General features: G+C 42.4%; 1 protein-coding gene across 4 annotated transcripts in view; it reads right to left on the bottom strand.

Annotated features, from left to right (window-relative positions):
• Nucleotides 1-10241, bottom strand: part of rims2a (regulating synaptic membrane exocytosis 2a) — a 190394-nt gene extending 180153 nt beyond the window's left edge. For all 4 annotated transcript variants that reach the window (XM_066645209.1, XM_066645245.1, XM_066645234.1 and 1 more), the window contains exons 1-2: nt 10078-10241; nt 9288-9442 (exon numbers count right to left, since the gene is read on the bottom strand). In XM_066645209.1, coding sequence (XP_066501306.1) covers nt 9288-9427 — 140 coding nt within the window. In that variant the 5' untranslated portion in view covers nt 9428-9442; nt 10078-10241. The remainder of the gene's footprint in view (nt 1-9287; nt 9443-10077) is intronic.
• Between the last annotated feature and the right edge of the window lie 3321 nt (nt 10242-13562).

Genomic DNA, 13562 nt, shown 5'->3' with positions numbered 1-13562 from the left:
AAGATAAGCTAACTTCACTGAACAAAACACCACACGCTCCATTACAGAGTCAACTAAGCTGTTTTGTGCGTTTAGTACATTCACGGTCTTCAGCAGTTGTTACCAGTGGATGTTCTAGCGTATTGTTGCTAATACTGGAGATATTTTGATTTCTCTTTGCTTTGTAAAGAAATCTGCAGGGACATTTTCCCAACTTCCCAAGTCTTAGTTGCATTTTCTCCTGATCCAAGCAAACCCAAACACACTGAATAAGTCTAGTCTTTGAGGTGAGAGCATTAGTAGAGTTTTACTTTAGTTTGCAAGCTGCAAATTTGTTACACATCCTTTCAAACACACATCATGCAATTGTCAACTCACAGGACCAACCCTGGTGGATATTTTCAGATCTGCAGCACAACTGGAGCTTGATCTTATCCTGTCTCTCAATGACGAATGGTTAACATGCTGCTTATCTGATGGTGGCTGTTTTCATGCTCTACAAGGTTATTAAGTATCACAATTTCATATATTTTTTGAGCTCCATCTTTATGCGCTCCAATTAATTTCTCTTTCTTGTGCAAGTAGATAACTATCTTATATCATAAATTTCATCTCCATAAAACGAATTCCCTATATTGTCTGACTGTTTTGAAAAGGCGTTAATTAAATGAAAAAATGCCTCTGACTTTTGCACAGTATATTCATGTATAATTACATTTAACAACGTGGCAGAATGGCAGCAATAACTGTGGATTTCTAAGAGTTAATTATCTGATTAGCTGGATCAGGCTTACTCCAGGGAGCAGTGGTTTTACTACAGTAGTGCACATGCTCTTAAAGGCATGTTTGCCAGTGTAACAAGGCAGTGTGGCGTGTGTTTGCCCTCACAGTGTCCTGACCCCTGGGGGCTCTCGGAGTGAAGGGGGAAGGGAGGAACAGAGAGAGCTGTAAATGGTGGAGGGGAATATGGGCCATGTGGATATCTAATGCATGTTCCTCCCAATGAGAATGGAACACTATTCAAATCCTGACCGCTGCTGATTTGATGGGTTTTGGAGGAACAGGGTCTTATTGAGGCTATAGATTATGGCTTTAGTGCAAATGGTGGTTCTTAAAATGCAGTCATTGAGTCCTTCCTGACAAATCTGTTCACTATGGGTTACTTCCAATCACGCAAGACCAGGCTTGAGAAGTGACAGTGACAGTAAAAACAAAAACTACTAACACTCGTAACAATCTGTGCACATGGATCCAGTTCACAAGTGGATGTAGTTATGTTTTTACATGAGCACTGACACAACACACGCTGCACCTCCTCCATGGTCCATTTAAAGGGACGTTCTAACGTAAATTACAACCAAATCACACCAAATCTGTCAGGCTATAACCTTCTGAAGATCACTGTCCCCTGCATAAACAATCAAACAGTCATCAAAACATAATATCATTTGCATTTTAAGACTTTTTATTTCATAAAAGCCCATTATAAACTTAATATGGTTTAATATTTTAAATCATCAAAAATATATCTATAAACCAGTAAAGTATATTTTTTTAAACTAAATACAATGCTATTTGTATATTACATTATGTATTAATAAACAACTGTATATTACATTTACTGATGATACTTTTATATTCTCTTGCGGAAACTGTAACACATTTATATGACGTAGTTAAGTATGGATTTTTTCAGCTTAATCGAGTAAAAAATGCTTTACATGTAATTGTATGCTTTATATATACTTCATGTGTTCATTAGTTTAATAATGTTGATAGGTTGTAATAAATTAAACCACATTAAAATTGTGTTACATTTATGGTGAGGTAATATTTGATATGATTTGGTTGGTGTTTGATTGTATTAAGCAATGGTAGCATTTTTTGAGTCGCCAATCCGCCTACCAACATGTGTTTTTGGACTGTGGGAGGAAACCGGAGCACCCGGAGGAAACCCACACAGACACAGGGAGAACACACCACACTCCTCACAGACAGTCACCCGGAGGAAACCCATGCAGACACAGGGAGAACACACCACACTCCTCACAGACAGTCACCCGGAGGAAACCCATGCAGACACAGGGAGAACACACCACACTCCTCACAGACAGTCACCCGGAGCGGGAATCGAACCCACAACCTCCAGGTCCCTGGAGCTGTGTGACTCGACACCTACCTGCTGCACCACCGCGCCGCCCAAATTTTGTTTATATCACATTTTATTTCTTATTTTAATTTTAGCACTATATGTTTTGGTTAGGAGGGTGAGCAGTGTATGAAGTGCTCCACCTCAAACTCAGCACAGCTATTGGTTCATGGACCTCTGAATTCCATGTAATCACTGACTCACTACTGAACCACTTGCATGAATCAGGGTGCGCTCCATGCAAATTTTATGTAAATGAGGCACTGGTACCTAGCGTGGGATTTCACACACTGAAGCTGATTTATCAACTGCGCTCAAATATCTGCCTGTTTTAACATCGTATGACTGTAACATGAACAGAAAATACATAGTTTGTCTGTTAAATCTGGGCTCAGTTTTATGAACTTGACAAATAATAACAACAGCATTGCTGTATTTTACATGGCACATTTTCATAGCACCTACAGACCCATAAAACTGTCATTTCTGGAGAGGAAGAGTTCCTTTGGGATGATTTGAAAAATCAAGATATCTTGACCACTTATCTCCAGCACACTCATTGTCTTAGTCTTATCCCCCCCACCACCACCCCCCAGTCCTCTGAGCCTTATCTTTGAAGCATCATCATCATCACCTTCATCATCATTTTTCAGCCACTCCTCCGCTGGATTAGAAGCTGCTGCTCTTTGTGTGATGACAGAATGTTGGCAAACACTCCTCAGCTCTGAATCTTTTTCTCTGTCACTCTCAGGATTCTTTGGCTGGGATTACAGCCTGTATTGCTTGCATCTGTGTGTGTGTGTGTGTGTGAATGTGTGTGTGTAGTTGATGTTGTTGTTGCTGTCAGGACAAAAACAAATCTAGCGTCTATTTTTATTCTGTACGTTTTTTTTGTTAAATGTTCTAAAAATCAAAAACCTGAATCCATAACCAAAGAAATCTATATTTGTAAATGAGCACTGTCATTTCTACACTCCTGAGCTGGTGTTAACCGAGCAGGGTTTGTAGATTTTATTCTGTGGGCAGGTCTTATTTCTTAAAAGTCTATCACCTTGAACCCAGCACCCAGTGATTGACTAGGTCCTGCTCTCACGTCAAATTAGAGCCAAAACGCCAGCAACCAGTTTGTTGGACGGAAAACTAAACACCAAGAGACACATAACCAGTAGCAGCTATGGCCTAAAGGTTAGAGAATTGGGCTTTGGAACAGGAGGTCTAATCATCTTAACAAGTGGGAAAAATTGGAGCAACAGTGTTGCCTCCTCCCTCAACACCCACGGCTGAGATGCCCTTGAGGAAGGCAAATAACCCCCAACATCTTCCTGGGGACTGCTCCTAGCCAACCTAACAGAACCAAGAGTTAGTGTTCTCCTCTAAGCCTGTTGAGGTCTAATGATACAGCATTGGCAGCAGCTTATAAAGATACTGTAGTGATGTAGCTGGAGATATAGCTTGTGGCTGGAACATGCACTTAGGGCTTGGGCAATATTGTTTCGTGTGCAATAATATCGCAAGATTTTCTTAAACTATTAAAAAAATTAATATCGTGATTACTGTGATATTTTGACTTGTTTACGCAATGACGTCATGCAGTTACAAATAATATGATGTACACTTGTTACGGGAGTTATTTAGGCACAGAGACACGTACAGTGGAAATTTGCTCTGCATTCAAATATTTGCTCCATAAGACGAGTGGAGTGACTTCAGTTGTGTTGAGGTAGTTTGGAAATAAAATATCAATATTTTTATACAATGTCAGAATCTTGGTAAATTACAATTGTTTACAAAATAAGCAAAGGTTTACACATTTGATGTTTCTTCTGAATGTTTGAAATTCATTCATTCATTCATTCATTATCTGTAACCCTTATCCAGTTCAGGGTCGCGGTGGGTCCAGAGCCTACCTGGAATCATTGGGCGCAAGGCACGAATACACCCTGGAGGGGGCGCCAGTCCTTCACAGGGCAACACAGACACACACACATTCACACCTACAGACACTTTTGAGTCGCCAATCCACCTACCAACGTGTGTTTTTGGACTGTGGAGGGAACCGGAGCACCCGGAGGAAACCTACGCAGACACAGGAAGAACACACCAACTCCTCACAGACAGTCACCCGGAGGAAACCCACACAGACACAGGGAGAACACACTACACTCCTCACAGACAGTCACCCGGAGCGGGAATCGAACCCACAACCTCCAGGTCCCTGGAGCTGTGTGACTGCGACACCGTGCCACCCTAAGACAATGTGATATTTTGACAATTTATATTTTATTAATTTAACATAACTACAATTAATATATGTTTTGTTGAAATAGAGTTTTCTTGAAATTAATACAATTATTTTTAGTATTTTTTTTTCATATCACCAAGAATATCGCTATCGCAAAAATACCCTGAAATATCATGATATTATTCTAGGGCCATATCGCCCACCCCTAAATGCACTGACTAAAGACCAGGAGTAAAACACTTCTACAACCTAACAATACACTTTGAACCAACAACTAAATAAACACTCTCCAAGGGAGCATATGACAAAGCTTCAGCCAACAGCAGGTTGGGGATATGAGGTTTAACCATTAGTCATGAGCAAACTGGACTCTTCTGTTGTTTTGTAACTCCACACCTGCTGCCCGCACACAATATGCATCAGATCAAAAGCCTGTGTCCATGTGCAGTGCCGGTAACCCAGGACACTCCTCATAACAGACATCGGTGTTCAAAGCCCATTCGCTTTCTTTCTGACTCCCTGACTGAGAACAGAGAGACACGGCCAAACACTCGATGGCATGTGAGTGTGTGAGTGTGTGTATTAAGATGATTCACACAGCAGCATCGAGGTGGCTGAGGCTTCAAGTCGATGAGTCACATTAACCATGAGCATGGCACCATCTCTGCTTCGTTTCCTCGCGCCCACCAGCATTAATATTTAACTAATGACGAGAAGGCGCCACTACACAGGCTCCATTATGGGCTCCGTAAGCCGTCACAATCACTCCACAGGCCAAAGCAAACAAAGCCTGGGACAGTGGGACCTTCATGAGAAAGAAACAACACATCACGGGCTTGCTGTCGCTGACCAGGTGGCTGCTACTGAGCATGCTCAGAGGGCACGTGAAAAGATCACACAGGTGAGTGTGGAAGAAGGATGCTCTTCAGCAGGAGAAGTGGTTATAAAATGTGGTTTTGATGTAAAACATCAGGGTGGAGGAAAATAAGGTTCCAATCTGAGACAAAGTAGATTTAGTTTAATTAGAGTAAGGTAAAGCCCAATTTATATTTCCGCTAGTTGCTAAATAGTGCACTTTAAAGTACTACTGTTCACTATCCATCCATCCATCCATTATCTGTAACCGCTTATCCAATTTAGGGTCGCGGTGGGTCCAGAGCCTACCTGGAATCATTGGGCGCAGGGCAGGAATACACCCTGGAGGGGGCGCCAGTCCTTCACAGGGCAACACAGACACACACACACATTCACACCTATGGACACTTTCGAGTCACCAATCCACCAGCAACGTGTGTTTTTGGACTGTGGGAGGAAACCGGAGTACCCGGAGGAAACCCACGCGGACACGGGGAGAACACACCAACTCCTCACAGACAGTCACCCGGAGCGGGAATCGAACCCACAACCTCCAGGTCCCTGGAGCTGTGTGACTGCGACACTACCTGCTGCGCCACCGTGCCGCCCTACTGTTCACTACGTAATGTTAAAATTAAATAAAACCTAGTGGTGAGGTGGTGTAATTGCAGAGCAAAGCAAATGACAATGCAGATGGAGGATACAATACAGGATACAACCTGCGTGGAGCTCTTGCGTAGTCAACGCAGAAGTATGAATTGGCCTTAAGTCTGAACTTCACTTAGACGTGCTCCTCCAATCTCCCTGGACAAACAATGATAGCACACGTGGCTCAGCCAATCAGAATTTAGAATTTGTTTCAACCACACCAGGTTATTAGGGAATGTTTCACATGCTGTAGGAACACTTGATTGATTTCCACACTTCGGCCTCACCTCTCAGAACTGCCTTCCGCAGTCTGTGTGAAGAATATTCTAATTTCCCAGTTGCCGAATCATAGAGAAGGATTAAGTTGATTACTGGCTTTGAATATGGTTCAGTCAACATCAGAGTTCATACCCGATTCTATACATTTACTATCACTATTTCTTTGGAGTGCATCCCTGATACCTGGCGTACCACTAAAGCAACACTAAGTAAGATTTGGAGCTCATACGGTTGCAAAGTGTAATTTACTTTTACAGCACTGCCCTGAAATCAAGGGAAGGGAAGCAGCGGGATGCTTTCCAGCCTGCCACCAAAGGTTACATAGTGCAGTTTCTGCAGTGCTAAGCAGGTAAAAAAATGTATTAAGTATTAAGGCAAATCACTATATAGTGTTGTTTTAATCATCAAATCTGTATCAATTATGTAGTATCAACCATGCGTTGAGCTGCTAGTGAGCAATGACAGGTGAGAATCTGTGCTCTGAAAACAATCCACCTCTTCACAAACTCAGCCGTGCCAAGAATAAACAGATTAATAGAATAAGAATAAACAACTGACACATTAAAAAATGTTTAAATAACATTTAAAATGAGAAAAAAAATGCACTTTTATACATCACCTGCAAAGACTAAATTACTGTTAGCTTCTGGTTGTAAATCCCACACAGCTGCATCAGAACACCAACCAGAAAATGATCATGTGAATTTACAGCAGAAACAGATGGCAGTGTCAAGTAAATCCTATTTCTCCTCCTGTATGAAATTGAAAATGGTACAAAGCCACAATATTCATTCATCCATTCATCTTCTGTAACTGCTTCATCCCGATCAGAGGCTCTGAGGGTCTGGAGCCTATGTGAAATTGGCAGAAGCCTTGGAGAAATTGAGCAGAAGGCAGGAGCTTGTCAAGGCATCACACACTCTCCAAGGCACAATTGAATTATTATGTTTTGTAAAGAAATATACTCACGCACCCCTGCCCAGGATGAAGTGGTTACAGAAGATGAGTTACAGAACTTTACACACCCTCCATTCACAACCTGCCACACATTTTCAGAAGGAAACAGAACTACAGAAAGCCTATATCGATTATTTTTATTCTGTTATGTCCCCACTGTGTTCATGTAGTGTCCCTTTAAAACCATGCTATCAAGCTGTAGTCACGTACTTCTGCCCCTATCTCACACATGGAAACAACCTAAATGCCGAGGCCGGCCAAGCGACTTAAGAAACAAGAGAAAAACAAGCTCCCAGCAACATTAGAAAAAAAATATCCCAGCTTTTTACAGTACAAGCCTCATCACAGAACTATGAGGGTCAAAAATAGAAAAACAAAATAATTCCTCATTAATGGTAATCATGATAAATTGAAAAATTAATCGTGATATTGATTTGCGCTCATATCGCCCAGCACTACGACAAACCCTGGCTTTTTGAACTTGTGACAACTTGTAAAACCTTGTCTTTTCTGGTCTGGTCAGATCACAAAACCCATTTCCACTGTGCCATTTGTTCGTTTCACAAGCACCTCAGTCCAGAGTCGTTTTAACTTGTATTTGTGGAAAAAGCACCAGATGGCGATCATTGACATGTGAGTCAAAGTATTCCATGACGATATGGTGATGTCCCTCGCAGTTTTAGATGCATTAAGTTACTCATTTCCCTTAATCTTTTAATGATATTTGGGGGTGAAATACCTGAAACCCTTGCAGTCAATTGTGGAAGAGAATTATTCAGTCAAGCCCTTTCTTAGGGAGATGTACAACTTTTTTAAGATGTGTACAAATTTTTCACAACACTCCTAGACTTTATCTGTTGCATATTTTTGGACACAGGGGTTTGTGCTGGAGGACCTTCCTGCTGCAAAACCACTGGTTTCACCCAAGCCTATTACCACACACACTAGTGCACTAGGGGCTGTAAAAACACCGGGGAACAGTTGTGAGTTTGGCACCTTGCTCAAGGGCCTCTCCGCCATGGATTGAGGGAGGAAGACAGTGCTGTTCCTTTACTCCCACCTCCACCAATTTACTGCCAGTCGTGAGAAAGGCATCAACAACCTTTCAGTCCACAAAACCCCACACAGACAGTGACCAGAGGCAAGGTCCAAACCCAAGCCCCCATGACTCCAGAGGTGTGTTGTAGTGTCACCACCCACCCTGCCTCTTTACTGCTTACATATATTAAGCCTGAACTGTGAGACATGCTTTATGGTCATTTTACAGCAGTGCAATAAAATTTGACCTCTGCATTTAACCCATTCATGACAGTGGACACACAAGCACAATAGTGATTAGGGTGGTGAACACACACACACAAACACACCTGAAGCAGCACCGCGGCGCCTCAGCACCCAGGGAGCTTTTGGAGGTTAGACGCCTTGCTCAAGGGCACTTCAGCACTGGACGTGAACGAGGAGGGAGCACTGCTCCTTCACTGTCCCGTCCGAATTTTCCTGCTTAATACTGGCATCGGCAACCTTTAAGTCACAAGCCCACTTCTTGTTCAATTAGACCAATTTTAGTAGGTTTTGTAAAGTATATTACTATATTAAACTTACTATATCAATAGACGTCTCCTGGTGGTTTACTATTTTAATGTATTTAGGACGTGGTATGGGAGAATGTGGTACTGGAAGCAGTCAAATGCTACTCAGGGCATCTCTACTTGATCAGAAGTACTCAGAGCGAGTGTTGTAGTAGTGGACAGCGCCGAGGTGCTGAAACGCTGTGCTCTGTTAGCACTAAGACTATACAGCCACCAGATCTCTCTCACTCTCTCTCTCACTCACACACACACACACTCCACTCTTAAACGTAACAATATGGACGTAACATAAGCTAAAACGCTGTAACTGACGTAAATGTGCTGCCTGATGTCATGCATAATGTCCTAAAACGTGAAAAATGGCGTCTCTCTTGAATCCACAAAGCTAGAGAAGCCAAGCAGGCCTGGGGGGCATCAAGGCTGCGGAGAGCAGCTTAAAAAATAAATAAATAAATAAAAAACAGGACAAAAGCGGTACAAGCTTCTCTGGTGTTCAACAAAAACAATCAATGAATCAATAAGCAATCCCTATAAACGGCCACAAAGCAAATCCCCAGCTCCACAGGACCACAGCGGTAGCCTGCCTTACTTCAGCATGGACTGCTCCTTCTCCTCCTCTCTCCGCTGTCGGTCCATCACGTCCTGGATGATCCTCCTCTCCTCCTCGGTGAGGTGACTCAGGTCCGGCATGTCCTGCATCCCGCCTCTGGACCCGAGAGGAGTGGACATCTTCACGGCCACTTGCTGGAGAATAAAACAAGAAGAAGAAGAAGCTGAAATCAGAGCCAGCTCGTGGTCCTCGTGCACTAATGTGGCCTTGAAACGAGGCTCAAGTCGGCTTCCTACTCGAATATTTCCCTTCAAATGTTCGTATATTAACTGTGGAAAGCGAAACTGAAAAAAGAACCACTTTAACAGTGAACCATTTGGCTCATACGCTGAGGAAGGATTCCCTGCTCTGGTGAATATAAGCATAATCCAGAATCAGTTCAAACATATGTCTGCACTGGGTCTCTGGCAAATATCAGATTTGGTGTTCCACCTTAAATTTAAGGTGGAACTGAAAAAAATCAAACACCCTGCCATCCCTGTTCTCGTCGTCTTTGACATCAAACAGAGATATTACGAGCTCTGTGCACAGTTATAACTCCATCAAAACACAAACACAGCTCAAGTTGTGTCTGCCTTTGCTCTAAAATGAGCTTCAGAAACAGCAGAGTGAACAGCATCCTCTAAATCCCCGCAACCTAGTCTCCACTCTCTCCCACTCCACCTAAAACAACAACAACCGAGAAGGGTTTCCCAGGAAAACAGAGAGTATTCCAGCCTATCGCCCCCTCTCTGTCCATCACAGCAGATGTGCAAAAAATAGCTCTTGCCTGTTTCTGCCTCTCTCCTATTTTGCAGTCATGTTAAATCCTTCCCATTCCCGTTATCCTCCAAGAAAAGCCTCTCGCCATCCTTTAACGTTCAGCCCAAAACACATCGATTCCCGCTCTCCGCTCCGCTTCCCACCAGTTCTCCTCCTCCGCTCGCTACTTCTTCCCCCTCCAGGTTCAGGTGATTCTTCACGATTTCTTAAATACAGAGAAAAATGGTCGCAGCAGAAAAAAAACAAAAAAACCCTCACTGGACGCGTGGGCGGAGCGACGGCCGGGATTTTTATTCCCACCCGATTTCCGGCAGACCACGCCCACATGGGCTGGGGTTGGTTAATGTTATGTTGCGTAATAACGGTGGTTGTCTGTGTAAACCATAGACCCTTATATGATATTTTTTGTATAAATATTAAAATTAAAGAAGTGACATATACCATGTTACATGTCTACTAAAGAGTTTTAGAATTATTAATAAATATTCCTGTGCCTTTTGTGGTTTTAACAAAGCAAAATATTGTCCATCAGTTTGTAAGTATACTAAAGCGTTTTGATATGAAAACATTGTAATAAGAAAGACTGGACACTATAAATAATGTTTGGGTGTTTCAGATAATATTGTTTATTGTTCTTTGGACAATTTAGATGCTAAAGTTTTTATTTCACACAATATTTAGTTGTTAGGAGTAAATATGCAAAATGAACATTGGAACTGTTTGTTTTTTAGTTTTACCCAGTAAACAAGGAACGTTCCTGGACGTTCAAAATAGGTCTAAAAGTAGTCTGTCCGTCAAGGACATATTTTAAACGTCAATGGACGTCCAAAATCCATCTTAATAAGTTAGTTAAGTGGTGACCAATCGATAACGTCAGTGGACGTCCAAAACGCGTTTTATACAAGTAATTTATTTCGGAACCAATTAATAACGTCAATGGACGTCCAAAATACGTCTAATAGTCGTCTTTTCAACGTCTGTGTTTGGACGTCTTTTCAACTTTCATTTTCAACCTTAAGAGAACGTTGATTAGACGGCAGTCATTACGTTATTTCAACGTTGAATCAATGGGTATGGGTATGATTTATTTAATGTGTATGTACCCCTTTGCTGTTGCTGGATGTATGAAATGTTGTATACATTAGCAGTGATCTAGCATGACCCAGATTTAAAATACAAGCCCAGTTATTATTGTAATGTTTATAGTTATGAGATAATGGTTTCTTCACAATTTCTAATACAGATTTCCATCCATCCATCCATTATCTGTAACCGCTTATCCAATTTAGGGTCGCGGGAGGTCCAGAGCCTACCTGGGATCATCGGGCGCAAGGCGGGAATACACCCTGGAGGGGACGCCAGTCCTTCACAGGGCAACACAGACACACACACATTCACACCTACGGACACTTTCGAGTCGCCAATCCACCTGCAACGTGTGTTTTTGGACTGTGGGAGGAAACCGGAGCACCCGGAGGAAACCCACGCGGACACGGGGAGAACACACCAACTCCTCACAGACAGTCACGCGGAGCGGGAATCGAACCCACAACCTCCAGGCCCCTGGAGCTGTGTGACTGCGACACCTACCTGCTGCACCACCGTGCTGCCCCTAATACAGATTTATGACTCTTAAAACCAATTTATGCTTCTGTGTTTTATGCTTCTACATCTGAAATGTAACACACCTCCCCAGACATGTAACTACGGGCCACGTCAACGCAGTTACCATATCCCATAGCATATTCTTGTTGTTTAGTTGCAGGAAAATATAATCATGAGCAAAATAAGCAGTCAACACCATGGCTGAGCATTTCCACTTTGTAACTGCAGTGTTCCAAAAATGGTCTCAAACAGACAAATCCAGACAGCTAGGGTTTTACACGTCAGAAACCTGCAGGACCAATCAAACAGTGGAGGGATGGGTGGAGATTGAGGTGGGAACTCATTTCTGATTCATAGTTCCATGAATTAATGTGAAGGTGTAGAGTTATATCAAATCTTCAATGCATTTTTTTTAAATCGATGACTGGGGTGGGATTTTCTTTATTTATATATATATATTCCTTGTATAAATAATTAATGAATCATATAATAATAATAATAAGTGAGATTAATATAGCGCCTTTCTAATACCCAAGGTTGCTTTACACAAAGAGGATATACGTATTTATCATTATTAAATGATCGGCTCTCAGTAAAGAATCTCAAAATTAAACTACAAAAGCCATAAAACTGTATCTGTATATTTTTAAAACACTAGCAAGCAGCTAATCTTAGCACCGGCTTGTGTATATTCCTAACCAATCACGGCACAAGAAACCGGATACTACAGCCAGTCCTAAGAGAGAGTGTGCAAACGATTAGCCAATCACAGCGCAGAAGGCGGGGCTTGGTTCTATACGGGTGGGAAAATAAATAAGGCGCAGGGCGCTGATAGTGGGGGGAGGACGCTGGTTCATTGACAGCCAGGAGGAGGAGAGCAGGCGGAAAACCCGGGCTGGACACACTACAGGATCAGAACCGTGCTCTAAAAATAACACCAGCCAGAAATGCCCACTAATAACCAGTCGATTCATAGCAGAGGGTTTCCCACGCCTGCGTCCAGTCCTGCTGCCAAAGGAGAAGAGAACACACAGGGCTGCGTACTACACTCAGCTCATAACGTCCACCGCAGTAGATCAAAGGGAATATTTCTCCTCTGCATTAAAGGGCCCATATCCTGATTTTTCTTATTTGTTTCTATCAGCTCCAGCTCTAATATTATTATTGTATTACATTATATATATTATTACACTATTATTATCTAATCTGTTGCTCTGCATACTTCATTATCTCCCCTTTCATACAGTCAGGACCCCAAGACTGCTGATATGACTGGGGTGGTGGATCATTCTTCTCAGCGCTGCAGTAACGCTGACCTGGTGATGGTGTGTAAGTGTTCGTTGTGCTAGCATTAGTGGATCAGACACAGCAGTGCTGTTTAAGTGGACTGAGAGTCGTCCACTAACCAAAATTATAGAGCCATCAGCTTTCTGTGTCCACAGATGAAGGACTAGCGCAAGACCAACACACACTAACACACCACCATCACGTTAGCATCACTGCAGCACTGAGAATGATCCACCACCTACATCATACCTGCTCTGTGGGGGTCCTGGCCACAAAAAATACAGGGTGAAGGAGGATAAACAATGTATTCACAGCAATAAATGGACCAAAGTCTGTAATTGTAGAACTACAAAGTGCTCCTGTGTGATCAGTGGAGATGAGAGTGGACAGTGAGTGTAGAAACAAGGAGGTGGTGTTAAAGTTACGGCTGATCTTTGTACATCACACATGCATTAATTAAAAATAAGGGTTTGCTTTAGACGAATCTTAAAAGAACCTTAAACCTCAGAGTTGAAACAGCAGTGTGGAAAGTCAAGCAGGGATCAAGCGGAGAAGATTGAAATGATGGGATTATGGAATAAAGACAGCAGGGAGGCAAAG

The sequence above is a fragment of the Hoplias malabaricus genome, chromosome 1, assembly GCF_029633855.1.
Source record: "Hoplias malabaricus isolate fHopMal1 chromosome 1, fHopMal1.hap1, whole genome shotgun sequence".
Lineage (NCBI taxonomy): Eukaryota > Metazoa > Chordata > Actinopteri > Characiformes > Erythrinidae > Hoplias > Hoplias malabaricus.
The sequence above is the reverse complement of the archived record's forward strand: the minus strand, read 5'-3'. Positions and strand labels throughout refer to the sequence as shown.